Raw genomic sequence first — 26,436 nt, forward strand, 5'->3', positions numbered from 1 at the left:
AAAATCGTAATTTTTTATAAAAATTTCATGATTTTTTGCATTGATAAAAAAACTACAAATGATATCGGCTTACTTTTACTATGTACATGAAGGACAACTTGTGACAAAAAAAACAATGTCAGAATTATCGTGATTGGCAAAACGTTACCAGAGTTATTCTCTAATAAAGACAGACATCCCCGATTTGAAAAAACATGCCTGGTCTTTCAGGGGCGTACAGGTTTATTTGCATTGGTCCTTAAGGGGTTAAATAAACTGGACAAATGAATATATTTTTTATTGTAGGAAGTGGGCTGAGGCACATCACACATGACCTGTAAACAGGCACGGCACTTTTTTGGGAAAACAGCCATGTTTTCTAAGCATGTGCAGAACAGACACATTTGCTGTCCACAACCCATAATGGTGAGTTCTAGAGTTGAGCGAACTTACAGAAAATTGGCTTGTAGCGAACCTCGCCTGTTGATTACTTTAGCCTCCGTAAATTAGTTCAGCTTTCCAAGGGCTCCAGTTGCCTGGAAAAGGTGGCTACAGACAACCAGAGCCCTTGGAAAGCTGAACTAATTTATGGAGACTAAAGTAATCAAGAGCCAAGCCGCAAGGTTCGCTACCAGCCAATTTCCTGTAAGTCCGCTCAACTCTAGTGAGTGCTAACAGCCTATAGAAGTAGCTTATCAAGACTGCTCACCTAAAAACGTATAGGTGCTGCTTCTAGCCCCCCCAGCAGTCTACCCTTACCTCAGGGGACAGGCATGCCTGGCGGACACTGTGCTGTGTCATCATGTCTAATTTATAGCTGCCAGGTTATGTGGGAACACACTGGGTGCAGCAAAGCAAAAGCCGCTCTCTAAAGCCCCATGCACCTGACATTTTAACACGTTGCCGGTATACATCTGCAACCTGTCAAAAAGGTATACCCTTCCTATTCCACAGTGATCACTGGTTTATCTGAACACAGCCTACTAGTGACTGTTTTGCTAAACTCAAAAGACCCATATGACAAGTGTAGGAAATGGACAGAATTTAGTCACTAGAGCACTAGGTTTAGTCCATTTAAAGGGGTACTCCACTGGAAAACTGGTGCCAGAAAGTTAAACAGAATTGTAAATAACTTCTATTTAAAAATCTTAATCCTTCCAGTACTTAAAGGAGAACTCCAGAGTATAAAAATTGTCGCCCATACTGCCGGCAGTAAAAAAAATAAAGATGTACATACCTTCTTCCGCTCCCCCAGGGCCTCCGGTAACCGTCTCCGGTCTCTGCCGCGAACCACTTCCTGGTTGCAGGTGGTCGGAGAATCATACTGTGCTCAGCCAATCACCGGCCGCAGCGAAGTCCGACTCGGCCGGCGATAGGCTGAGCGGCAGTGTAAGAACGCTTCAGGACACAAAATTCTTCACTACACCGGCATCTGCTGCCGAAGCCGAAAACGTCACACTGCCGCTCAGCCTATCGCAGGCCGAGTTGGGACTTCACTGCGGTTGGTGATTGGCTGAGTGCAGTAAGACTCTCCAACCACCGGCAACCAGGAAGTGGATCACGGCGGAGACCGGAGCGAGTTACCGGAGGCCCCGGGGGAAGGTATGTACATCTTTATTTTTTTTTTTACTGCCGGCAGTATGGGCGACAATTTTTATACTCTGGAGTTCTCCTTTAACTGCACTACTATAACTACAGAGGAAGTTCTTCTCTTTTTGAATTTCCTTTCTGTCTGACCACAGTGCTCTCTGCTGACACCTCTGCCCATTTTAGAAACAAGAGAGGTTTCCTATGGTGATTTGCTCCTACTCGGGACAGTTCCTGACACGGATAGAGGTGTCAGCAGAGAGCACTGTGGTCAGACAGAAAATAAATTCCAAAAGAAAAGAACTTCCTGTGGAGCATACAGCAGCTGATAAGTACTGGAAGGGTTAAGATTTTAAAATAGAAGTCATTTACAAATCTGTTTAACTTTTTGGCACCAGATGATTTAAAAGAAAGTGTTTTTCCAGTGGAGTACCCCTTTAACTCTATGAGCACTGTGGTATATGTTCTACCTATATGACAGGCTGCAGATGTATACTGGTGACATGCTCAGATGTAGGAGCATTTCTCCATTCTGGGATCTCCCTCTAGGACAGTGTTTCCCAATCAGCACACCTCCAGGTGTTGCAAAACTACAACTCCCAGCATGCCCGGACAGCCGAAGGTTGTCCGGGCATACTGGGCGTTGTAGTTTTGCAAGAGCTGGAGGCACACTGGTCTGGAAACACTGCTCTATGACATGGATGTGGCTTACCATGGCATAAGGGAAGAGATTGTCTACACAGCATCTGTATACAGCCCATCCTACATATTGTCACCCTACAATGTACCTGTCAGTCTATCCTGGTACCACACACCAACTTGTATAATTTTTTAAGGGAATTAAACCTTTACATGTTAATAGGGACTACACACAGCAGGGCCAGGCATGCCCTATGCCACCCATTGTACCACCCACACCATTTTACTATGACTGAGATAAGGGCTCATGGATCTCATTCACACCCTCAATAAAGTCCTAGTATATCAGAGGGCAGGCAGTTTTGTAAAGGGTTAAATGCCCATTCCGGCAACAAAAAGCACAAATATAAAGCACACAACAAAGGATATATGGAGGAGACCTGATCATGTGACCAGCCATACGACATGACTATTCCCATATAGAGTAAATGAGGACAGGATGGGTGAGGAGGAAACAACGTGACAGACAGGAAGCTGGGAGTATAATGGAGCCCTATACAAGTGTACGGGACACTGCCAGTATTGTACGGGGGCACGGAGACTATGCTGCCCCCTAACAGGAGAGCAGTGCCCTGACTTCACAGGCTTTCTGAGGGGAATTGGAGGCCACGGGGCGGGGGTGTGGCTGGGTCCTCCCATACACGGTAACCGAACACATTCTCACCGTCAGGCCAGTCCCCAGCACGATAACGTCGTATTCCTCATTCATGGTGCTCGGTTGCGGGTGACTCGGGCGTCTGTCAGTGAAGAAAAGTCGGGAGCGCGCCACAGATTGCGCTTATGGCGGATGCGGAAGCAGAGGCAACGGGAGACGCGGAAGCGCGCACGGACGGCCACTCCCTACCCGTACTCGAACGTCACTAATTAGCCAATCAGAAAGAAGAAGAGAAGGGCGTCACCTGAGCGCCTCATTGCCTCTCTGTAGAGAACAGTCACTTCCGGGAACCACTAGGATCAAGGGAGCGGATTGGTTGCCCGCTGAATTAGGGCGGAGCTTCGTCCTGTGAACGGGTGAAAACCGGGCGCTACCTACAAACATGACGGCTATCAGGGGGGACTACGGGTTTCAGGCTAGGCTAATAGTCTGCTCCACAAACACCTTGAGGGTATTAGGCACTAATTCGGGTGTTTTAAGACCGAATCTACATTGAAAAGGTTGTTCAGGATTAGTAAAACTGCAGATTTCTTCCACAAACAGCGCCACTCTTCTCCTCTGTTTCTATGCGGTATTGCAGCACAGTGCCGGACCTCTGGGAATGTGACCGCTATAAAAACCATGGGGGAGATTTATCAAAACCTATCCAGAGGAGAAGTTGCTGAGTTGCCCATAGCAACCAATCAGATCGCTGCTTTCATTTTTCACAGGCCTTTTCAGAAATGAAAGAAGTGATCTGATTGGTTGCTATGGGCAACTCAGCAACTTTTCTTCTGGACAGGTTTTGATAAATGTCCCCCATTTTGTGTGTGGCAATAAATCAGACTGTCCTATCTGCTTCTGGGAAGGACGAGTGCTTACTATTTTCTCTTGTTAAAAATGTAAATTTAACCCCTTAAGGACCCAGGGTTTTTCAGTTTTTTGTATTTTCGTTTTTTTCTCCTTACCTTTAAAAAAAATAACTCTTTTTCAATTTTGCACCTAAAAATCCAAATGATGGCTTATTTTTTGCGCCACCAATTCTACTTTGTAATGACATCAAAAATCTACTGTGAAACGGAAAAAAAAATCATTGTGAGACAAAAATGAAGAAAAAAAACGCCATTTTGTTCATTTTGGGGGCTTCCGTTTCTACACAGTACATTTTTTGGTAAAAATTACTCCTCTTTATTCTGTAGGTCCATATAATTAAAATGATACCCTACTTATATAGGTTTGATTTTGTCACACTTCTGGAAAAAATCATAACAACATGGAGGAAAATGTATACATTTAAAATTGTCATCTTCTGACCCCTATAACTTTTTATTTTTCCGCGTATGGGGCGGTATGAGGGCTCACTTTTTGCGCCGTGATCTGAAGTTTTTAGCGATACCATTTTTGTATTCATAGGTCTTATTGATCGAAATTTTTTGCGCGTACGCCATTGGCCGTGCGGTTTAATTAACAATATTTTTATAATTCGGACATTTACCGCACGCAGCGATACCACTTATGTTTATTTCGATTTTTATTTACCCTTTTTTTTATGGGAACAGAGGGGTTATGCAAACTTTTATTAGGGAAGGGGTTAAATGATCTTTATTCACTTTTTTATTTGCAATGTTATAGCTCCCATAGGGACCTATAACACCGCACACACTGATCTTTTACATTGATCAATGGTTTCTCATAGGAAACCATTGATCAATGATTCTGCCGCTTGACTGTTCATTCCTGGATCTCAGTAACTGAGCAGTCATTCGGCGATCGGACACCAGGAGGCAAGGTATAGGAGCCTACTGCTGTGTCACAGCTGTTCGGGATGCCGCGATTTTGCTGCGAACATCCTGAACAGCCCCCTGAGCTAACCGGCAATGATTTACTTTCACTTTGAACACCGCGTCTAAAGGGTTAATAGCGCGTGGCACCACGATCAGTGCCACGCACTATTAGCCACGGGTCCTGGGCCGTCGCCCTGCGTTACAGAACGGGAGCGGACTCCTGATGTACCGATACATCATGGGTCCTGTAGGGATTAATTCCCTGCGGGTGTCTCTCCAAGACCTGTACCATAGTGTGCGTATAACATTTTATTCACCAAGTTTAGGCTGGGTTTCCACTTTGCACTTTTTGAACAAAAGGATCCATGAGAAAGGAGAAGTATAAGTCATTCCTTTATATTTCCCATTTGTTTTGTACATACGTGTGGTTTTTGCACCAAAAAACTGCCAAGTAGAAATCAACCCTAAAGGCACATTCACACTACAGAATTTCTGTGGCAGAAAATTCATATTCCAGACGTGAACATGTTTATTCTTTGGCTATGTTCACTTCGCAGTATATTTGGGGAATGTCTACCAGGAATATACAGGTGACTAATATATAAACGAGAAAAAACAACAGGAGGTGCGCCCCTAGTGAGGACCATTTAACTATGATAAAGAGTTAACGCAAAGATGGGTTCTTACCCCTAGGTGTTGCCCTCAGAGCACAACACCTACAGTAGCGTCTATGTTCAGGAAATCGAGGGAAACCGCTGCCACGAGGAACAACCCGGTGTGACGTCCCTCAGTCCGGTGGATAGCAATGGAGATAAATATGTAGACAAGTTCCTCTCAAGAAGGCGCTGGTACCCGGGGATGGAGATAACTTCTTTATTAGCAACGCGTTTCGATCCCGAACCGGGATCGAAACGCGTTGCTAATAAAGAAGTTATCTCCATCCCCGGGTACCAGCGCCTTCTTGAGAGGAACTTGTCTACATATTTATCTCCAGGAATATACAGGTGGACATAACGCCAATAGCAACCGCTGGCAAAACATGTCAGCATTAGGATTGCTTGTAAATGCGCCAACTCAATAGACAGCAATACATTTCTGAGCAATAGCCACCAAAAAAATGTACATGTCAATTATTGTGGCAGAGACCGCAATCTGTATTTTTCAAGGCAGATGAAGGTGTTTCTACCCTATCTGACTGTCAATGAATCTGTCCAATGAGCATATCCTTCATGCTTTTTTAGAATTCTTTATTTTCCATTTCAATACAAACAAATAGCAATCTCATGACGCAGAGGGATGCAAACAAAGATTTATTAGCAGTACCAGGATAATAAACTTGAACCGGAACAACCCACAGGGAAAGCTATCGGGGAAATAAAATGCATACCCTTCATTCTTAGTACAGTGTTTACATAAGGGGCATATACTATGAGCTGCTTCTGTCTATCTGAGTGAGCTTCAGAGATACAGGCAGCTAGCAAGGATCATCCTGTTCTCTTCTCTTCATTGTCTGTGTGAAAGCTGCAGAGCCTTCTCCCCTCCAGACTGCAAAATTAACCCTTTAGGAGTCCAGAGCTCTCTTCATTGTACTAGAGACTGGAATTACACTGCTGAAAAAGGGAACACTAAGATAACACATCCTAGATCTGAATGAATGAACTATTCGTATGAAATAATGTTGTCTTTACATAGATGAATGTGCTGACAACAAAATCACACAAAACTTATCAATGGAAATCAAATTTATCAACCCATGGAGGTCTGGATATGGAGTCACACTCAAAATCAAAGTGGAAAACCACACTACAGGCTGATCCAACTTTGATGTAATGTCCTTAAAACAAGTCAAATTGAGGCTTAGTAGTGTGTGTGGCCTCCACGTGCCCATATGACCTCCCTTCAACATCTGGGCATGCTCTTGATGAGGTGGAGGATGGTCTCCTGAGGTATTTCCTCCCAGACCTGGACTAAAGCATCCACCAACTCCTGGACAGTCTGTGGTGTCAAGTTTAGGGAGATCCCAGAATGGAGAAATGCTCCTACATCTGCAGCCTGTCATATAGGTAGAACATATACCACAGTGCTCATAGAGTTAAAGGGGTACTCCACTGGAAAAACATTTTCTTTTAAATCATCTGGTGCCAAAAAGTTAAACAGATTTGTAAATTACTTCTATTTTAAAATCTTAACCATTCCAGTACTTATCAGCTGCTGTATGCTCCACAGGAAGTTCTTTTCTTTTGGAATTTATTTTCTGTCTGACCACAGTGCTCTCTGCTGACACCTCTATCCAGGTCAGGAATTGTCCCGAGTAGGAGCAAATCACCATAGGAAACCTCTCCTGCTTCGGACAGTTTCTAAAATGGAAAGAGGTGTCAGCAGAGAGCACTGTGGTCAGACAGAAAGGAAATTCAAATCAGTCATACTGGAGGATGTTGCAGGCAGCAGAACGTTCTCCACGGCGTCTCCAGACTCTGTCATGTCTGTCACATGTGCTCAGTGTGAACCTGCTTTCATCTGTGAAGAGCACAGGGCGCCAGTGGCGAATTTGCCAATCTTGTGTTCTCTGTCAAATGCCAAACGTCCTGCACGGTGTTGGGCTGTAAGCACAACCCCCACCTGTGGACATCGGGCCCTCATACCACCCTCATGGAGTCTGTTTCTGACCGTTTGAGTGGACACATGCACATTTGTGGCCTGCTGGAGGTCATTTTGCAGATTTCTGGCAGTGATCCTCCTTGCACAAAGTCGTGGTAGTGGTCCTGCTGCTGGATTGTTGCCCTCCTACGGCCTCCTCATGTACTGGCCTGTGTGCTGGTAGTGGCTCCATGCTCTGGACACTACACTGACAGACTCAGCAAACCTTCTTGCCACAGCTTGCATTGATGAGCCATCCTGGATGAGCTGCACTACCTGAGCCCCTTGTGTGGCTTGTATACTCCGTCTCATGCTACCACTACAGTGAAAGCACCACCAGCATTCATAAGTGACCAAAACATCAGCCAGGAAGCATAGGAACTGAGAAGTGGTCTATGGTCACCACCTGCAGAACCACTCCTTTATTAGGGGTGTCTTGCTAAATGCCTATAATTTCCACCTGTTGTCTGTTCCATTTGCACAACAGCATGTGAAATTGATTGTCAATCAGTGTTGCTTCCTGAGTGGACAGTGTGATTTCACGGAAGTGTGATTGACTTGGAGTTACATTGTGTTGTTTAAGTGTTACCTTAATTTTTTTGAGCAGTGTATAATACAGGAGTCTGTCATTTGGCTAGCAAAACCATCTGTGGAAAACATGCAGAAAATCTGTAATAGTTGAGTAGTTGCAGATTTGTGCTTGACCCATTGAAGTAAAAGGGATACTTAGGGAAGTGTGTGTATATATATATATATATATGTGTGTGTGTGTATATATCTATATATATATATATGTGTGTGTGTGTGTGTGTGTGTATGTATATGTGTATATATATATATATATATATATATATATATATAAACACACACATACAGGGTGGGCCATTTATATGGATACACCTTAATAAAATGGGAATGGTTGGTGATATTAACTTCCTGTTTGTGGGGGGGGGGGAACTTTTCAAGATGGGTGGTGACCATGGCGGCCATTTTGAAGTCGCCATTTTGAATCCAACTTTTGTTTTTTCAATAGGAAGAGGGTCATGTGACACATCAAACTTATTGGGAATTTCACAAGAAAAACAATGATGTGCTTGGTTTTAAGGTAACTTTATTCTTTCATGAGTTATTTACAAGTTTATGACCACTTATAAAATGTGTTCAATGTGCTGCCCATTGTGTTGGATTGTCAATGCAACCCTCTTCTCCCATTCTTCACACACTGATAGCAACACGCAGGAGAAATGCGAGCACAGGCTTCCAGTATCCGTAGTTTCAGGTGCTGCAGAATGGGCAAAACAAAAATTGGAACAGGACCCTCAGTTTACGCAGAAGATTTTGTTCAGTGATGAGGCAAACTTTTATGTGAATGGTGAAGTTAACAAACAAAACCACCACTATTGGTCTGACACTATCCCACATTGGATAGATCCCTCCAAGACTGTTGGAACACAAAAATTGATGGTATGGTGTGGTATATGGGGTACAAAGATAGTGGGGCCATTCTTCATCAATGGAAACCTCAAGGCCACTGGATATGCAAAATTGCTACATGATGATTTGTTTCCCTCTTTATACACTGAAGCTGGCAAGATGGTGCACCACCACATTATGGGTGTCAGGTCCGAGCATTCCTAGATGAACAGTTTCCTGGAAAGTGGATTGGTCGTCATGGGCCAGTTGAATGGCCCCCAAGGTCTACCGATCTGACCCCCTTATCTTTGGGGTAATTTCTCCTGCGGTGTTTCTATCAGTGTGTGAAGAGTGGGAGAAGAGGGTTGCATTGACAATCCAACACAATGGGCAGCACATTAAACACATTTCATAAGTGGTCAGAAACTTGTAAATAACTCATGAAAGAATAAAGTTACATTAAAACCAAGCACACCATTGTTTTTCTTGTGAAATTCCCAATTAGTTTGATGTGTCACATGACACTCTTCCTATTGAAAAAACTAAAGTTGGATTCAAAATGGCCAACTTCAAAATGGCCGCCATGGTCACCACCTATCTTGAAAATTTCCCCCCTCACATATACTAATGTGCCACAAACAGGAAGTTAATATATATATATAAAAATCTATCCAAAGCCACCACACTACCTAGATATGTTCCCTGTAAACTAGGGATGTCCCGGTATCGGGACAGATACTGAATATTTGCACGAGTACTTGTACTTGTGCAAATGTCCCCAATACCTAGTCCGATACTTACGCCTGGACCCCCCCGGCAGGTATCACAGAGGTTCCAAGCTATGCATCTCGCCCAGCAGCTGAGTGTGCATCATAGCCGGGACCTGTGGCTGATGCAGAACATCACTGATCATGGTGATGTCCAACATTGACCCTATAGATGCCATGGCAGGCAGAAGTAAAGGAGTGCCGATAACACAGATCAATGCTATGCTATGGCATATCATTGATCAGTGTATGCAATCTACAGTTTGCATGTGATAGTCCACTATGGGGACTAAAAAAAGTGAAAAAATAAATAAATTATAAATGTGAATTAACCCCTTCCCTAATAAAAGCTTAAATCTGCCCCCCCCCCTTTAAATAAAATCTTATTTTTTAAACAATAAAACAAAACAAAAATTCCTATAAAAAAAAAAAACCCTGTCACATGACATAGAAAAAAGTACCGGTATTTGGTATCAGCGAGTACTTTAAAAAAAAAGTATCGGTACTCATTCTTGGTCTTAAAAAAATGGTATCTGGATATCGTGCCTGATATGCATGGCTCCCTTTGCCCCTGTTGTCTTCTCTGACTGCTTCTTGATATTCTTTGCTACCCTTCCCTCCCCTTGCCTACATCTACCAGCAATCATTGCAGCTCTGCCCTGCCAGACAGCTCCTTGTCTGAGAGTAGTCCCCACCCTCCTGCTCTGAGCAGCAGAGAGAGACTCAGTGTCCCATTGGCTAAAGCTGCACACATCTTCCAGTTCTCAGCACTAAAGAAAACATGACTCATAAGTGCAGGGCAGAAACGACATGGTCTGTGTCTCTCAGGAGGGTGGGGGCTGCTTTCAGAGAGGGATATGGACAGAGAGAGTGGATGGCTGGATGATGTAATTCCCTCACTTCATGCATCTAAGTGACAGCCAAAGAGGAGAAACAGCTCTATAAGATCCGATTGTGTGAACATTCCGTTATGGTTTTTTGTATTCTTTCCATAGGCCTACAGTGTGGATGTTTTTCTGCCATTTTTCACATTCTTCATAAGAAATCCTTGAATCATATGTAACAGAAAAAAAGTGACAGAAAAAACACAATTTTGGAGAAAAAAAAACATAATTTTATCATCATCATAAAAATGCATGAAGGACAACTAAAATTCTTCAGTTTTTTTTTTCCCGTTAATCGTATATACTCGAGTATAAGCCGACCCGAATATAAGCCGAAGCCCCTAATTTCACCCCAGAAACCCAGGAAAAGTTATTGACTCGACTATAAGCCTAGGGTGGGAAATACATCATCCCCCCCATGTAATCATCCAAACCCCTGTCATCATCCCCCCCCCCTTCATTATCACCGCCTGTCAATCCCTTCATCAGTGGTCTTCAACCTGCGGACCTCCAGATGTTGCAAAACTACAACTCCCAGCATGCCCCGACAGCCATCGGCTGTCCAGGCATGCTGGGAGTTGTAGTTTTGAAACCTCTGGAGGTCTGCAGGTTGAAGACCACTGCAGCCTTCGTCATCATTCCCCCCCCCCCCCTTCATCATCACCGCCTGTCAATCCTTTCATCAGTGGTCTTCAACCTGCGGACCTCCAGATGTTGCAAAACTACAACTCCCCGCATGCCCGGACAGCCATCGGTTGTCCAGGCATGCTGGGAGTTGTAGTTTTGAAACCTCAGGAGGTCCGCAGGTTGAAGGCCACTGCGGCCTTCGTCATCATCCAGCCCCCTCCCCCCCCCCCCCCTTATGTTTTGTACTCGCCTCCCCTCGGCGGGAAGTTAGGGTGAGCTGGTTCGGGCAATCTACGCTGCAGGGACCGTCCGGTGGGGATGGTTAGTCTTTGCGAGCTGTCCATTTTCACCGGGGGGGGGGGGCTTCTTCTCCGCACTTCGGGCCTGGCCTAGTGACGTTGCCTTGACGACGATGCACAGGGACGTTGCGCATGAACTTCCCTGTGCGTTGTCGTCAAGGCAATGTCCCTACTCCGGGGCCGGGCCTGAAGTGCGGAGAAGAGGGCCGCTCCGATGAAAATGGACAGCCCGCAACTACTAATCATCCCCACCGGACGGTCCCTGCAGCATAGATGGCCCGGACCAGCTCACCCTAACTTCCTGCCGAGAGGAGGTGAGTATAAAAAAAAAGGGGGGGGGGGGCTGGATGATGACGAAGGCCACAGTGGTCTTCAACCTGCAGACCTCCAGAGGTTTCAAAACTACAACACCCAGCATGCCCGGACAGCCGATGGGCTGTCCGGGCATGCTGGGAGTTGTAGTTTTGCAAAATCTGGAGGTCTGCAGGTTGAAGACCACTGATGAAGGGATTGACAGGCGGAGAGTTCACTCGAGTATAAGCTGAGGGGGGCGTTTTCAGCACGAAAAATCGTGCTGAAAAACTCGGCTTATACTCGAGTATATACGGTAAGCCCATATAATGCCATAGAAAAGTGTGTACAGTATAAGACCAATATCACACATAGTATTCAATCAGTAATTTTAGTCAAAGCCAAGAGTGGGTCCACAACATGGAATAGATAGCTTTCCCCTATGTAGGTTGTGTTCCTAATTCTAACTTACAATTACTAGTGAAAAATATTTTGCCATGTCAAAGTGACCAGAAGAGATATATTAGACAGCAAGTGAGCAGTTCGTTCTTGAGTATTGGAAGCAGGAAAACTTGGATCCAGCTTTTTGCCAAACTGTTATATCTAGAGGACTAGGCCAGAACATCTCCAGAAAGTCAGGGGTAGGGTGTTCCTGGTATGCAGTGTTTAGCACCTACCAAAAGGAAGGACAATCGGAGAACAAACAACACGGTCAATTTCCAACAGCAAAACAATTAAACAACTTTACTCACTGCAACCACTCCAGTGCCCCTCTGCTAGAAGTGCTGCGATGGTGTTGTGCACATGATACTGCAGCTGATCACTGGCCTCCGCAGTCTCTTTCTGTATATAGCATGTGACCACTGAGGTCAGTGACTTACAGCAGTTTCTATGGCTCAATGTCATCACAGCAATTCATCGTATTTTTCATAAATCAATATGTAAACTATAAAATTGTGTTCAAGGGTAGATTTATTCTTAAAACAAATAATATCTATCTATTTACAGTAAATACACATAATCAAGTTTTCTTTTTATTTTGTTCTTGGAAAAGTGCAAAAACTTTCTTGACTTCATCCTTTTTGGCCATCTGTTCCGCAAATGTCCCATTGCAATCCGCTGAGTCTTTGAGCCCAGATTTCAAGAGAAAGTCAACACACCCTGCATGCTGACCAGAGCATGCCATGTGAAGAGCTAAAGGGGGGGGGGGGAAAACACCCATAAATTTTTCCTTAAAATAAATAATAAAACATTGACTATTCAAAATGATAATAAAAGAAAATTGTTTTATTTGTGGTCATTTTTTTCTTAGATGAATGTATAACAGAAGACTGTGAGGCAGTTTACTATTACAATTCGTGTAAAAAAAATGCTTTACGCCACATTTATTATGCACAAGCAGATTTGCCGGTGTTGCCCAGTCTTACTACCTAAACTAGAGAGGAAAAGCAACAATGATGCTCTCGTCCTCATATCCTGTCCTCATGTACCGGTCAGCCGTCCTGGGTGATCTCTGCAGCCGAGAGTAATGTGATCAGGATATGTACTTGTAAAAAAAATAAATCCATCCTCCCATAAGGGGTATAATAATGGGTTAGGGTTTGATATAACGCATTCATTTTTTTAGTTGGCATAAGTAACATGTACCAAGTTTCATCAAAATATATACAGCCATTTGGAAGTTATGTTTGAATATACATACGTGGGGGGAGATTTATCATTCAATATAATTATAGACGTTATTTTCCGTCTATCATTGGCGCTGTGATGGCGCAGTCATGTAATATTAGCGACATTTGTGCGACTTTTGTAGTAGATGTTTCCTAAGTTTTTGAGTAGCAGTACACCTATTTCCGATTTAGACATGCAGTGCACCCTTATTTATCATATTGCGACTTTTAGAATAAGTCACAAAAAATTGTGCAAACCCCGATTTCCAGGCGCTAAAGTACGCCGACCAAAAGTACACGTACAAAACCTCGTGAGCTAGAGCTTTTCCCACCCGTGCAAAGCGGTGGGGAATTCATCATCTACAGTACACACTTAGGATAAATTACACGCTGCAACGGAAATAGACAGAAAAAACAGTAGGATACACTTTGAATGATAAATCTCCCCTGTTGGGTATATATATTTATTTATTTTTAGACACTTTTACATCTAGCTCGACAAGGGGATGTTGCAAGAAAGGGGCATGGATTCATCCAACATAGTACACAAAAAAAATTGTGCCAAAATACTTGTACTAAGTAAGCCAACAAATGTGGCAAATATATTAGCCACTGTCACTGTAATATATCTGGGAGATTTTTAGACAGCATGGTCTAAGAAAATCAGACTAGAGTGAAAAGGTTCAATATTCCAATTGTGTCCCACTCTAATCAGCTAATTAACCCCTTCATGACCCAGCCCATTTTCACCTTCATGACCTGGGCATTTTTTGAAAATCTGACCACTGTCACTTTAAACATTAATATCTCTGGAATGCTTTTACTTATCATTCTGATTCCGAGATTGTTTTTTCGTGACATATTCTACTTTATGTTATCGGTAAAATTTCACTGATATTTGTATCCTTTCTTGGTAAAAAATCTAAAAATTTCATGAAAATTTTGAAAATTTAGCATTTTTCTAACTTTGAAAGTCTCTGCTTGAAAGGAAAATGGATATTCCAAATAAATTACATATTGATTCACATATACAATATGTCTACTTTGTGTTTGCATTAAAAAATTGACAAGTTTTTACTTTTGGAAGACACCAGAGGGCTTCAAAGTTCCGCAGCAATTTTCCAATTTTTCTCAAGATATTCAAAATCGTAATTTTTCAGGGCCCAGTTCAGGTTGGAAGTGGATTTTAAGGATCTTCATATTAGAAATACCCCATAAATGACCCCATTATAAAAACTGCACCCCCCAAAGTATTCAAAATGACATTCAGTAAGTGTTTTAACCCTTTAGGTGTTTCACAGGAATAGCAGCAAAGTGAAGGAGAAAATTCTAAATCTTCATTTTTTACACTCGCATTTTCTTGTAGACCCAATTTTTGAATTTTTACAAGGGGTAAAAGGAGAGAAATCACCCTAAAATTGGTAACCAAATTTCTCTTGAGTAAGGAAATACCTCATATGCGTATGTAAAGTGTTCGGCGGGCGCAGTAGAGGGCTCAGAAGGGAAGGAGCGACAATGGGATTTTGGAGAGTGAGTTTTTCTGAAAGGGTTTTTGGGGGGCATGTCCCATTTAGGAAGCCCCTATGGTGCCAGAACAGTGGACCCCCCCCACATGTGACCCCATTTTGGAAACTATACCCCTCATGGAATTTAATAAGGGGTGCAGTGAGCATTTACACCCCACTGGCGTTTGACAGATATTTGAAACAGTGGACTGTGCAAATCAAAAATTTTATTTTTCATTTTCACAGACCACTGTTCCAAAAATCTGTCATACACCAGTGGGGTGTAAATGCTCACTGCACCCCTTATTACATTCCGTGAGGGGTGTAGTTTCCAAAATGGGGTCACATGTGGGTATTTATTGTTTTGCGTTTGTCAGAACTGCTGTAACAATCAGCCACCCCTGTGCAAATCGCCTCAAATGTACATGGTGCACTCTCCCTTCTGGGCCTTGTTGTGCGCCCCCAGAGCACTTTGCGCCCACATATGGGGTATCGCCGTACTCAGGAGAAATTGCGTTACAAATTTAGAGGGTCTTTTTTCCCTTTTACCTCTTGTGAAAATGAAAAGTATAGGGCAACACCAGCATGTCAGTGTAAAAAAATTAATTTTTTTACACTAACATGCTGGTGTAGACCCCAACTTCACCTTTTCATAAGGGGTTAAAGAAGAAAAAGCCCCCCAAAATTTGTAAGGCAATTTCTCCCGAGTACGGCGATACCCCATATGTGTCCCAAAACTGTTGCCCTGAAATACGACAGGGCTCCAAAGTGAGAGAGCGCCATGCGCATTTGAGGCCTGAATTAGGGATTTGCATAGGGGTGGACATAGGGGTATTCTACGCCAGTGATTCCCAAACAGGGTGCCTCCAGCTGTTGCAAAACTCCCAGCATGCCTGGACAGTCAATGGCTGTCCGGCAATACTGGGAATTATTATTTTGCAACAGCTGGAGGCTCCCTTTTGGAAACAGTAGCGTACCAGACGTTTTTCATTTTTTGGGGGGAGGGGGGCTGTGTAGGGGTATGTGTATATGTAGTGTTTTTTACTTTTTATTTTAGGTTAGTGTCAGTGTAGTGTAGTGTTTTTAGGGTACAGTCACATGGGCAGAGGTTCACAGCAAGTTTGCCGCTGGAAGTTTGAGCTGCAGCGCAAAATTTGCGCCATCTCAAACTTGCAGCACTCACTGTAAACCTCCGCCCATGTGAGTGTACCCTGTACATTCACATTGGGGGGAGGGGGCAAACATCCAGCTGTTGCAAACTCCGAGCATGCCCTTTGGCTGTCCGTGCATGCTGGGAGTTGTAGTTTTGCAACAGCTGGAGGAACACTGGTTTGGAAACACTAAGTTAAGTAATAAACTTTCAAGTGTTTTGCAACCAAACTTAGTGTTTCCAAACCAGTGTGCCTCCAGCTGTTGCAAAACTACAACTCCCAGCATGCATGGTCTGTCAGTGCATGCTGGGAGTTATAGTTTTGCAACAATTGCAACAGCTGGAGGCACTGAGGTAGGAAACGGACAATGTTTCCCAACTAGTGTGCCTCCAGTTGTTGCAAAAGTACAACTCCCAGCATGCCCAGACTGCCAAGGCATGCTGGAAGTTGTAGTTCGGCAATATCTGAAGGATCAGATGTTGCCGAACTACAACTTCCAGCATGCTTGGGCAGTCTGGGCATGCTGGGAGTTGTAGTTTTGCAACATCTGGAGGTCCACAGTTTGGAGACCACTGTATAATGGTCTCCAATCTGTGCTCTTCCAGATGTTAGAGAACTACAACTCCCAGCATGCCTGGACAGACTGAGCATGCTGAGATTTGTAGTTTTGCAACATCTGGAAGAGCACAGATTGGAGACCATTATACAGTGGTCTCCAAACTGTGGACCTCCAGATGTTGCAAAACTACAACTCCCAGCATGCCCAGAAAGCCAAAGGCTGTCTGGGCATGCTGGGAGTTGCAGTTTTGAAACTCTCAGAGGCAGCAGTGAGATCGCTTTACGGCGATCTCACTGCTGCCAATGAAGATGCCGCACTGCTGCCGGAAACTCACCGCCGGGACGCAGCGCAGCCGGGACCGCACGGAGGACGCCGGGACCGCTCGGGACACCGCTCCGACGGGTAAGTGACGCCGGGGGACGGGTCAGGGACACTTAGCAGAGCGGTGTGTGTCCCGATCCCTGTGATCGGGACTCACACACCGCGCTGCTAAGTATTTTCATAGCGAAACGCTGCTATCAGCTAGTCAGATTTGACCAGCTGATAGCAGCGATCGCTGGCGGGGGTAGGGGATGAGACCCCCCGTGGTCGCACGGTAAGATGGCTGGCTATCAGTGATAGCCACCATCTTTCCGGGCGCTGCGGGATGCCGTGAGTAGCGGCAGTAATGTCCATGACGTACCTGTATGTCATGGGTCGGGAACACCTTGCCACCCATGACGTACAGGTATGTCATAGGTCGGGAAGGGGTTAAAGGGGTATTCCAAAGGATAGGGGATAAGATGTCTGATCGCGGGGGGCCCGCTGCTGAGACCCCCCCACCCCACCCCCCCCCCCGCAACCTCCCTGCAGCACCCGCATTTTATGCGGGTGCTGAATCTCCAGTTTCGGAAACCTCCAGGTTTCCAGGACTGGGGACGTGACGTCACGCCACGCCCCCTCCATTCATGTCTATGGGAGGGGCGTGACGGATAAGGGATAAAATGTTTTTGCCCAGGATACCCCTTTAAGCTATAAACCCTGCAAAGGGTTTCTGAGCCTTTAAATGGTCTCTCAGTCTGGTTCAGTAGCAATCACAATCATGGGAAAGACTGCTGACCTGACAGTTGTACAGAAAACCATCATTGACACCATCCATAAGGAAGGAAGGAAAGCCTCAAAATGTAATTGCAAACGAAAAGAATGTTCCCAAAGTGCTGTATCAAAGCATATTATTACAAAGTTAGGCTGGGTTCACATCACGTTTTTCCCCATACGGGAGCGCATACGGCTGTGGGGAGCTAAAAACTTGCGCTCCCGTATCCATGCCGTATGCCGCCCGTATGTAATTTATATAAATGAGCCGACGGGAGTGAACCGGTCGGCTCATTTTTTCCCCGTATGCAGTTTTCTACCGGACCTAAAACCGTAGTCAACCACGGTTTTAGGTCCGGTAAAAAACCGCATACGGGGAAAAATTAGCCGACCGGTTCACTTCGGTCGGCTCATTTACATAAATTACATACGGGCGGCATACGGCATGGATACGGGAGCGCAAGTTTTTAGCTCCCCCAGCCGTATGCGCTCCCGTATGGGGAAAAACGTGATGTGAACCCAGCCTTATGTGGAAGGGAAAAGTGTGGAAGAAAAAGGGGCACAAGCAGCAGGGATGACCGCAGCCTGGAGAGGATGGTCAGGAAAAGGCCATTCAAAAAAGTGTTGGACAAATGGTGAAATATACCACTTTAGATGATTTTCTGGAGAAGATGTTATTGATGTTATGATGTGAGTCAAAGTTTGATATGGGCACTCTCTACACAATGTGCCAGATGAAGGGATACATCTTCTCATATCTTCCCATTAACCACTTAAGGATGAAGGGCGTACCTGTATGCCCTTTTTCCGCTTCCCTTCTATAATGTGGGCTTAGGTGATATTCGGCATTAACCCCTTAGATGCAACGTCTAAAAATTTTAAAAAAATATCCCGGCAGCTCAGCAGAGCTGATCAGGACCACTCCAGTGTGGATGTATGACTCAAGAAGAGACACATCTTCTCGTTAACCACTTAAGGACGAAGGGCATACCTGTATGCCTTTGTCCCGCTCCCCTTCTATAACATGATGTCCGGCATTAACCCCTTAGATGTAGTCTCTAAAATGTAAAAAAAAAAACATGAAAATGCAGTGTCCCGATGAGCTGAGGGGATGGTGGGAAGGCCCTTACATGCCTCCTCGCCAACCGGTTCGTGGCACGATGCTCCAGGAAGCCTCAGTAGCCTGAAGCAATCGAGCACTGATAATACTGATCTATGCTATGCTATGGCATAGTATTGAACAGTGTTTGCAATCTGAAGATTGCATGTAATAGTCCCCTATGAAAACTATAAAATTGTTTAAAAAAAGTTAAATAATAAAAGTGAATAAATGTGATTTAACCCCTTCCCTAATAAGTTTGAATCACCCTCCTTTTCCAATTAACAAAAAAATAATAATATGTAAACAAAAATAAACAAACATATGTGGTATTGCTGCATGTGTAAATGTTCGAACTATAAAAATATAACATTAATTAACCCCTCAACGACCATGGACGTAAATGTATATCCTGTTGTGGCAGTACTTAGCGCACCAGGACGTACATTTACGTCCTGTGTATGACCGCATGCCTTGGAGCGGTGCTCGCATCATACACGGCAGGTTCTGGCTGCTAGCAGCAGCCGTGGACCCGCTGGTAATGGCCGACATCCGCGATCGAGCGGATGTCCGCCATTAACCCCTCAGATGCTGTGATCAGTACAGATCACGGCATCTGTGGCAATGCGCATTTTAAAATAGATGATTAGATCGTCCGCAGCGCTGCTGCGGGGATCCGATCATCTGTTATGGCAGACTGAGGTCCCCTCACCTGCCTCGGGCCGTCTCCTGCTCTGGTCTGAGATCGAGCAGAAGATCACCGTTAATACTAATCAGTGCTATGCCCTATGCATAGCACTGAACAATATTAGCAATCAAATGATTGCTATAGATAGTTCCCTATGGGGACATAAGAAGTGTAAAAAAAAAAGTTTAAAAATGTGAAAATAAAAAGTGAAAAATCCCCTCCCCAATAAAAATTGTCTGTCTTTCCTATTTTTTTATAAACATATTTGTTATCGCCGCGTGCGTAAATGACCGATCAAAATATAATGTTAATGATCCCGTACGTTGAACGGCGTAAACGTAAAAAATAAAAAAAAAATCCAAAAATGCTGCTTTTTTAAATAATTTTAATAAAACATTATCTAAAAGTTTTATGTATGCAAATGTGATATTGATAAAAAATACATATGACGGCGCAAAAAATGAGCCCTTATACCGCCCTATATACGGAAAAAATGAAAAAGTTATAGGTGGTCAAAATAGGGCGATTTTAGATTACTGATTTTGTACAAAAAGTTTTAGATTTTTTTTTAAGCGGTACAAAAATATAAAAGTATCTAGCCATGGGTATCATTTTAATCGTATTGACCCACAGAATAAAAAACACATGTCATTGTTACCATAAAGTGTACAGTGTGAACACGAAACCCTCCAAAATGTGCAAAATTATGGTTTTCATTTAAATTCCCTCCCTAAAAAAATGATTTTGTTGTACATTTTATGGTAAAATGAGGGGTTTCATTACAAAGTACAATTAGTCACGCAGAAAACAAGCCCTTATATGGGTCTGTAGATGGAAATATAAAAGAGTTATGGATTTTAGAAGGCGAGGAAAAAACGAAAACCCCAAAATAAAATTGGCCTGGTCCTTAAAGTTAAAATGGGCTTGGTCCTTAAGGGGTTAAACCGCACAGTCAATGGCATATACGAAAAAAATACCAAAGTCCAAAATTGCATATTTTAGGTCACTTTGTATACCCTAAAAAAAATGTATAAAAAGTGATCAAAAAGTCCCACCAAAACAAAAATGATACCGATAAAAAAACTAGAGATCACTACAAAAAACAAGCCCTCATATGGGTCTGTAGGTGGAAAATTGAAAGTGTTATTTTTAGCAAATGAGGTGAAAAATACAAAAGTGCAAAAATTGAAAAAATCCAATGTCCTGAAGGGGTTAAGCCAATAAAGTTACCATTGCTACTCCACTTATCTCCTATATTTCTAAGGCTAACATGGTACCTACCCTCATCTTATTTAAACTAAGACTCACATAAAGAAACCACTACTAGAGGTAAAAAAATAAACATTCTCTAAACAGAAGACCCATGCTGAAAAAAAGTACTATATGGGATCACATTTAAGCATGCCAGGCACTCTTCTACCAATCACCATGAAAGGGGATTAGCCTCTCCTCTATTGGGCTGTTCACTTCTTTCTAGTACCCACTAGTATAGGGCTAATAGGGCATTTTATTGTAGGATACAAGCATTGCAGTAGACAAATGTTTTTTTGCTTCTGACATGTTAAGCTTTGAGTGCCATCTATTTTACAGTGGGTCCCTGGATTTATGCAAACAATGCTCGTCATTGTACTAACTGAATTAAATTCTGTCTTCAGGGTATTTTACTCCTCCCTATATGTTGCCCCTTTTGTGCCCTGTCAAGGGGAGATTCTCTCATTCCTGCAGGATTTATCTCTCCCCTCGCTTAATCACGCTCAGGCGGAGGCATTGGATGCCCCTTTTACAGTTGAGGAGGTGGCTCAGGCTATACGGTATCTTCATAGTGGGAAGACTCCGGGTTTAGACGGGGTGGTAGGTGATTGGTACAGGATGAATGAAGAGTGACTAGCCCCTATTGTTTGCAATTTGTTTCACTCCATAGCTGTTGCTGATGCCCTTCCGGACTCTATGAGGGAAGCGCTCATTGTTGTGCTTCCTAAACCCGGGAAGGACCCAGTGTTCCCTGGATCATATAGACCTATTTCCCTTCTGAATGTGGATTAAGATTTTGGCTAGAGTCCTGGCTACTCGTCTGTATGGAGTTATCGGTGCTGTCATTCATCCTGACCAAACGGGGTTTATGCCAGGTAGAGCTACCGATGTGAATGTGAAGCGTCTGCATCTCAATATAGCGGCAATAGGGGAGGGCATTCCTACAGGTGTGGTAGTTAGCCTAGATATTTATAAAGCTTTTGACTCTGTTTTGTGGCTTTATCTTTGGGAGGTGCTGGATACATTTGGGTTTGGACCCCAATTCTGTGCTTGGGTTCTCCTGCTCTATGATAATCCTAGGGCCCGTATCTGCACTAACTTAGATGTTTCTGCTCCCTTTTTTCTGGGTCATGGGACGAGGCAGGAGTGTCTGCTCTCTTCCTTCCTATTTGAGCTGGTGATAGAGCCTTTGGCGGCAGCCATTCACTCTGGTATATATGGCAGATGCTGAGGGTTCTCTATTGTCCCTTATGGACTTACTTGATCGATTTGGTGCAATTTCAGGCTTGCAGGTTAACTGGGCTAAATCCTCCCTGATGGCGCTTTCATCTGGGGTCGCTCTCCCTCTCTTCCTGCTGGGGTGCAGGTGGTTCCTTGTTTTCGCTACTTGGGAGTGGAGGTTACCCTGTCCCTGTTAGACTATATTCCTTTGAGCTTGGAGCCACTACTGCACTCGACTATGGAGGGACTGTACGCATGGTCCGTACTCCCTCTCTCCCTAGCTGGCCGGATCAATATATTTAAAATGATTTACCGCCCTAAATTCCTGTACCTTTTTCACTTATCCCCGGTCATTTCCCCCAGGAAATATTTTAATGCGCTGTGTGGTGTTATTGGCAGGGAAAGCATACCAGACTTGATCGGGCCCTTCTCCAGGATCTTAAGCGGTATGGTGGCTTAGCTGCCCCTGATGTATATAACAATTTTCTTGCCTTCCAATTGGTCTATGCAGCGTGCTGGATCGATCTGGATTTGTCGAACTCCGCAACGGCCCTGGCTGGTGTGCTTATGGGGTCTTATGAAGCTCTGACCAATACACTCTACAGGTATCACTCTAGTTCTTCCTTTCCCATTCCTCTGTTAACTGTAGCTAAAGGGTGGTCCGTGGTGTCAAGTAAATTTCCGCAGCCTCTGGTATCTCCTAGGGCACCCTTGTGGGGGAATGTACATTTACCTTACCTACATGGGTTACAGGAGGCCAGTTTTTGGGGGTCTCATGGAGTCAAATTTGTGATCCACTTGTTCCGGGAGGATAAGGTTTTCCTATCCTTTATGGAAATGAGGGAATGTTATGGCATCCCTGGAAGTGCCTTGTTTAGGTATTTTCAGCTCCAGCATGCGGTTCAGGCGCAGTTTGGTTCCCTGATGTTTACCCCGGTGTTTTCTGAGGTGGAGCTTCTCCTGGGCACCACGTCTCTCTCTAAACCTCTTACCCAGTCCTATACCCTTCTCCAGTCACTGGGGCCTTGCCCTTTCTCCCTAGCCTTTCCTAAATGGGTGGCTGATATCCCGAGCGTCAGTGGAAGGAGGTGGAAGGTTCTTATTATGCAAATGTGGTTAGCAGTAGAGATATGCTGATCCAATCTAGATATGTATTGAGGTTGTATTATACCCCTGCTAAGCTTAAGCGTTTTGGACTTTCTCCGTCTGACCTGTGCTTTAAATGCTCCTCGGAGGTTGGTACCTTCTTGCATGCAGTATGGGAGTGTCCTGTCATTGCTGTCTTCTGGAGGGAGGTGATTGGATTTTTGGCTGATCATTTGGACTTCCCTTTTATTTTTAACCCTGTGGTGTGCTTATTGGGGGTTATTAATGACTTAATCTCTAGTACTCATAGACGCTTGTTGATTCGTTTCCTGTTGCTTTGTGCTACACCGCTATGGGACCGCGCTGATCCTGCCACCTCCTCCGTCCAGAGCTTCTGCCAAGAATTCCGGAATGTTTTCGAGGAACCTGCCCGGGTTACCTCCGCAGAGACTGCCTTACTAAATTTGTCCCAAGGAGGCTCTACCGTGGGTGACTACGCCATTCAGTTTCACACCCTAGCCTCAGAACTGAACTGGAACAATGATGCCCTTTGTGCCACATTTAAGAAGGGACTTAACAGTGAAGTAAAGGACGGCCTGGCTGCATGTGAACTACCTTCCACCCTTAGTGACCTCATCCTCTTGGCCACTAGAATCGACAAGTGTTTCGCCGAGAGATGAGAGGAACTCCTTCTTGAAAAAGGAAACGCTCAACCTAGACGCTACCCTCGTCTGGCTCCCGTTTTTCAGCGTCCACCTCAACCTCTCTCCGGGCCTCCCGCCTTGGAAGCCATGCAGGTGGATCGGTCACGCCTGAGTTGTCGCAGAGACGAGAACCTGTGTCTGTACTGCGCCAGTACTGAGCACTTCCTGCGAGACTGTCCTCTCCGTCCACTGCGTTCGGGAAACGCTCGCACCTAGTAAACATGGGAGAGGCGTTGCTAGGTGTGGATTCCTCCTCTCCACGTCTCGTCATATCCGTGCAGTTGTTCCTCTCTTCCAAGTCCTTCTTCACCGCTGCAGCCTTCTTGGATTCCGGTTCAGCCGGCAACTTCATTCACGCCTCCTTGGTCGACAAGTACTGCATTCCGGTTGTCCGCCTAACTAAGCCTCTTTTTATTTCTACGGTTAACGGTGAGAGACTCTCTGCCACTGTGCAGTTCCGTACCCTGCCACTGCAGATGGTTATTGGAATTTTTCATACAGAGAGTCTAGAGTTCCTAGTCTTTCCCTTCTGCTCCTCCGAACTCCTCCTGGGTCTGCCATGGCTACAACGTCACAGTCCTGTTCTGAACTGGTCCTCCGGTGAAATCCTGTGTTGGGGCCCCTGCTGTTCGGACCGGTGTCTCAAGCCTGCTCCTGTCAAGTGACTTTCGCAAGTTTCTCCGCCTCCGGGACTGCCTAAACCATATCATTGCTTTGCGGATGTCTTCTGCAAAAAACAAGCCAAGGTCCTTCCTTTTCACAGACTCTATGATTGTCCTATCGACCTTATGCCTGGTTCTACGTCACCCCGGGGTAGAATTTATCCTCTCTCACCTCCTGAGATGCTTGCCATGTCCGAATATATTCGTAAAAACCTACAGAGAGGATTCATAAGGAAGTCTTCTTCTCCTGCTGGGGCTGGTTTCTTCTTCGTGACCAAGAAGGACGGTTCCCTCCGCCCTTGTATAGACTACAGAGGACTCAATAAAATCACCATTAAGAACCGTTACCCTCTGCCCCTAATCTCAGAGTTATTTGATCGCCTCCGTGGGGCCAAGATTTTCACCAAATTGGATCTTCGAGGGGCCTATAATTTGGTCCGTATCCGGGAGGGCGACGAGTGGAAGACCACCTTTAACACAAGAGACGGTCACTTTGAGTACCTGGTGATGCCCTTCGGCCTCTGTAATGCACCAGCCGTCTTCCAGGAATTCGTCAACGATATCTTCAGGGACTTACTCTACTCCTTTGTGGTTGTATACTTGGATGACATCCTTGTCTTCTCCTCTGACCTGGACCAACACCGGGTCCATGTGCGACAAGTGCTTACCCGCCTGAGGAGAAATCGTCTATACGCCAAGATCGAAAAATGTCTTTTTGAGCAGTCCTCCTTGCCTTTCTTGGGTTACATTATTTCTGCTCAAGGACTTCAAATGGATCCCGCCAAGCTCTCGGCGGTTTTGGATTGGCCACGCCCCTCTGGACTCCGAGCCATACAAAGGTTTTTGGGCTTCGCCAATTATTACAGACAATTCATCCCTCACTACTCCACTCTGGTGTCCCCAATTGTGGCCTTGACTAAAAAGGGCGCTAACCCTAAATCCTGGCCTTCCCAAGCTGAAGAAGCCTTCCAGTCCCTGAAGGTCACCTTTGCCTCAGCACCGGTTCTCTCTAGACCCGATTCCACCAAGCCCTTCTCTCTCGAAGTGGATGCCTCCTCGGTGGGAGCCGGAGCTGTGCTCACACAAAAATCTTCCAAGGGCAAGACCTTAACTTGTGGCTTCTTTTCAAAAACATTCTCTCTCGCAGAGAGAAATTATTCCATAGGGGACAGAGAACTGCTGGCTATTAAATTAGCACTGGAGGAATGGAGACATCTTCTTGAGGGAGCCACCCATCCTGTGAATATCTTTACGGACCACAAGAACCTGGCCTATCTCCAGTCTGCTCAGAGACTAAATCCTCGTCAGGCTCGCTGGTCTCTGTTCTTCGCCCGTTTTAATTTTGAGATCCATTTCCGTCCGGCTTCTAAGAACATTATGGCAGACGCTCTGTCTCGCTCTTCTGATGTGGCGGGCGACTAACACCTCAACACATTATCCCACCAGAACGCCTGATTGCAGTCGCTCCTGTGGATCTGAGCCATCTTCCTCCTGGCAAATCCTACGTACCTCCACGTCACCGGGTGCAAATTCTCAAGTGGGGCCACGCTTCTCATTTCGATGGTCATCCTGGGGTACAAAAATCTCTCCAATTAATCTCCCAAAGGTATTGGTGGCATTCTCTTGAGAAGGATGTCTCGGACTTCGTCCAAGCCTGTATTATTTGCGCCAGAGATAAGTCGCCTCGAATGAGACCTGCAGCCCTCCTCTTACCTCAATCTGTTCCAGAGTTTCCCTGGTCTCATATCGCTATGGACTTTGTTACTGATCTTCCCACCTCCCATGGCAACTCCGTTATTTGGGTCGTGGTAGACCGCTTCTCCAAGATGGCTCACTTTGTGCCCCTGCCCGGTCTTCCCTCTGCACCCGTGTTGGCCAAACAGTTCTTTCAACACATCTTCCGCCTCCATGGCCTCCCTAAACATATTGTCTCTGATCGTGGCATGCAGTTTGTCTCCAAGTTCTGGAGAGCCCTATGTGGTCAGCTCGGGATCAAGTTGGACTTTTCCTCTTCATACCACCCACAGTCTAACGGCCAAGTGGAACGGGTGAACCAAATTTTGGGGAACTATCTGCGTCACTTTGTATCCTCACGCCATGACGATTGGGCGGATCTACTTCCATGGGCGGAGTTCTCCTACAACTACAAACAATCTTCTGCTTCC

The 26,436-nt window shown here is 44.9% G+C and overlaps 2 protein-coding genes across 4 annotated transcripts in view; both read right to left on the minus strand.

The window, feature by feature from the left end:
• The window catches only part of GDI2 (GDP dissociation inhibitor 2), a 40,994-nt gene extending 37,858 nt beyond the window's left edge, over positions 1–3,136 (minus strand). The window contains exon 1 of the mRNA XM_056573220.1: positions 2,930–3,136. Coding sequence (XP_056429195.1) covers positions 2,930–2,974 — 45 coding nt within the window. The 5' untranslated portion in view covers positions 2,975–3,136. The remainder of the gene's footprint in view (positions 1–2,929) is intronic.
• Positions 3,137–11,829: 8,693 nt separating this feature from the next.
• ANKRD16 (ankyrin repeat domain 16) overlaps positions 11,830–26,436 on the minus strand; it is a 39,624-nt gene continuing 25,017 nt past the window's right edge. For 2 of the 3 annotated variants that reach the window (XM_056573230.1, XM_056573225.1), the window contains exon 7: positions 12,556–12,795. In XM_056573230.1, the coding sequence (XP_056429205.1) occupies positions 12,623–12,795 (173 nt within the window). In that variant the 3' untranslated portion in view covers positions 12,556–12,622. Of the gene's footprint in view, positions 12,275–12,555; positions 12,796–26,436 lie in introns of those variants that run through there. The other variant, XM_056573227.1, reaches the window with a different exon arrangement.

This window comes from Hyla sarda, chromosome 4 (assembly GCF_029499605.1).
Source record: "Hyla sarda isolate aHylSar1 chromosome 4, aHylSar1.hap1, whole genome shotgun sequence".
Lineage (NCBI taxonomy): Eukaryota > Metazoa > Chordata > Amphibia > Anura > Hylidae > Hyla > Hyla sarda.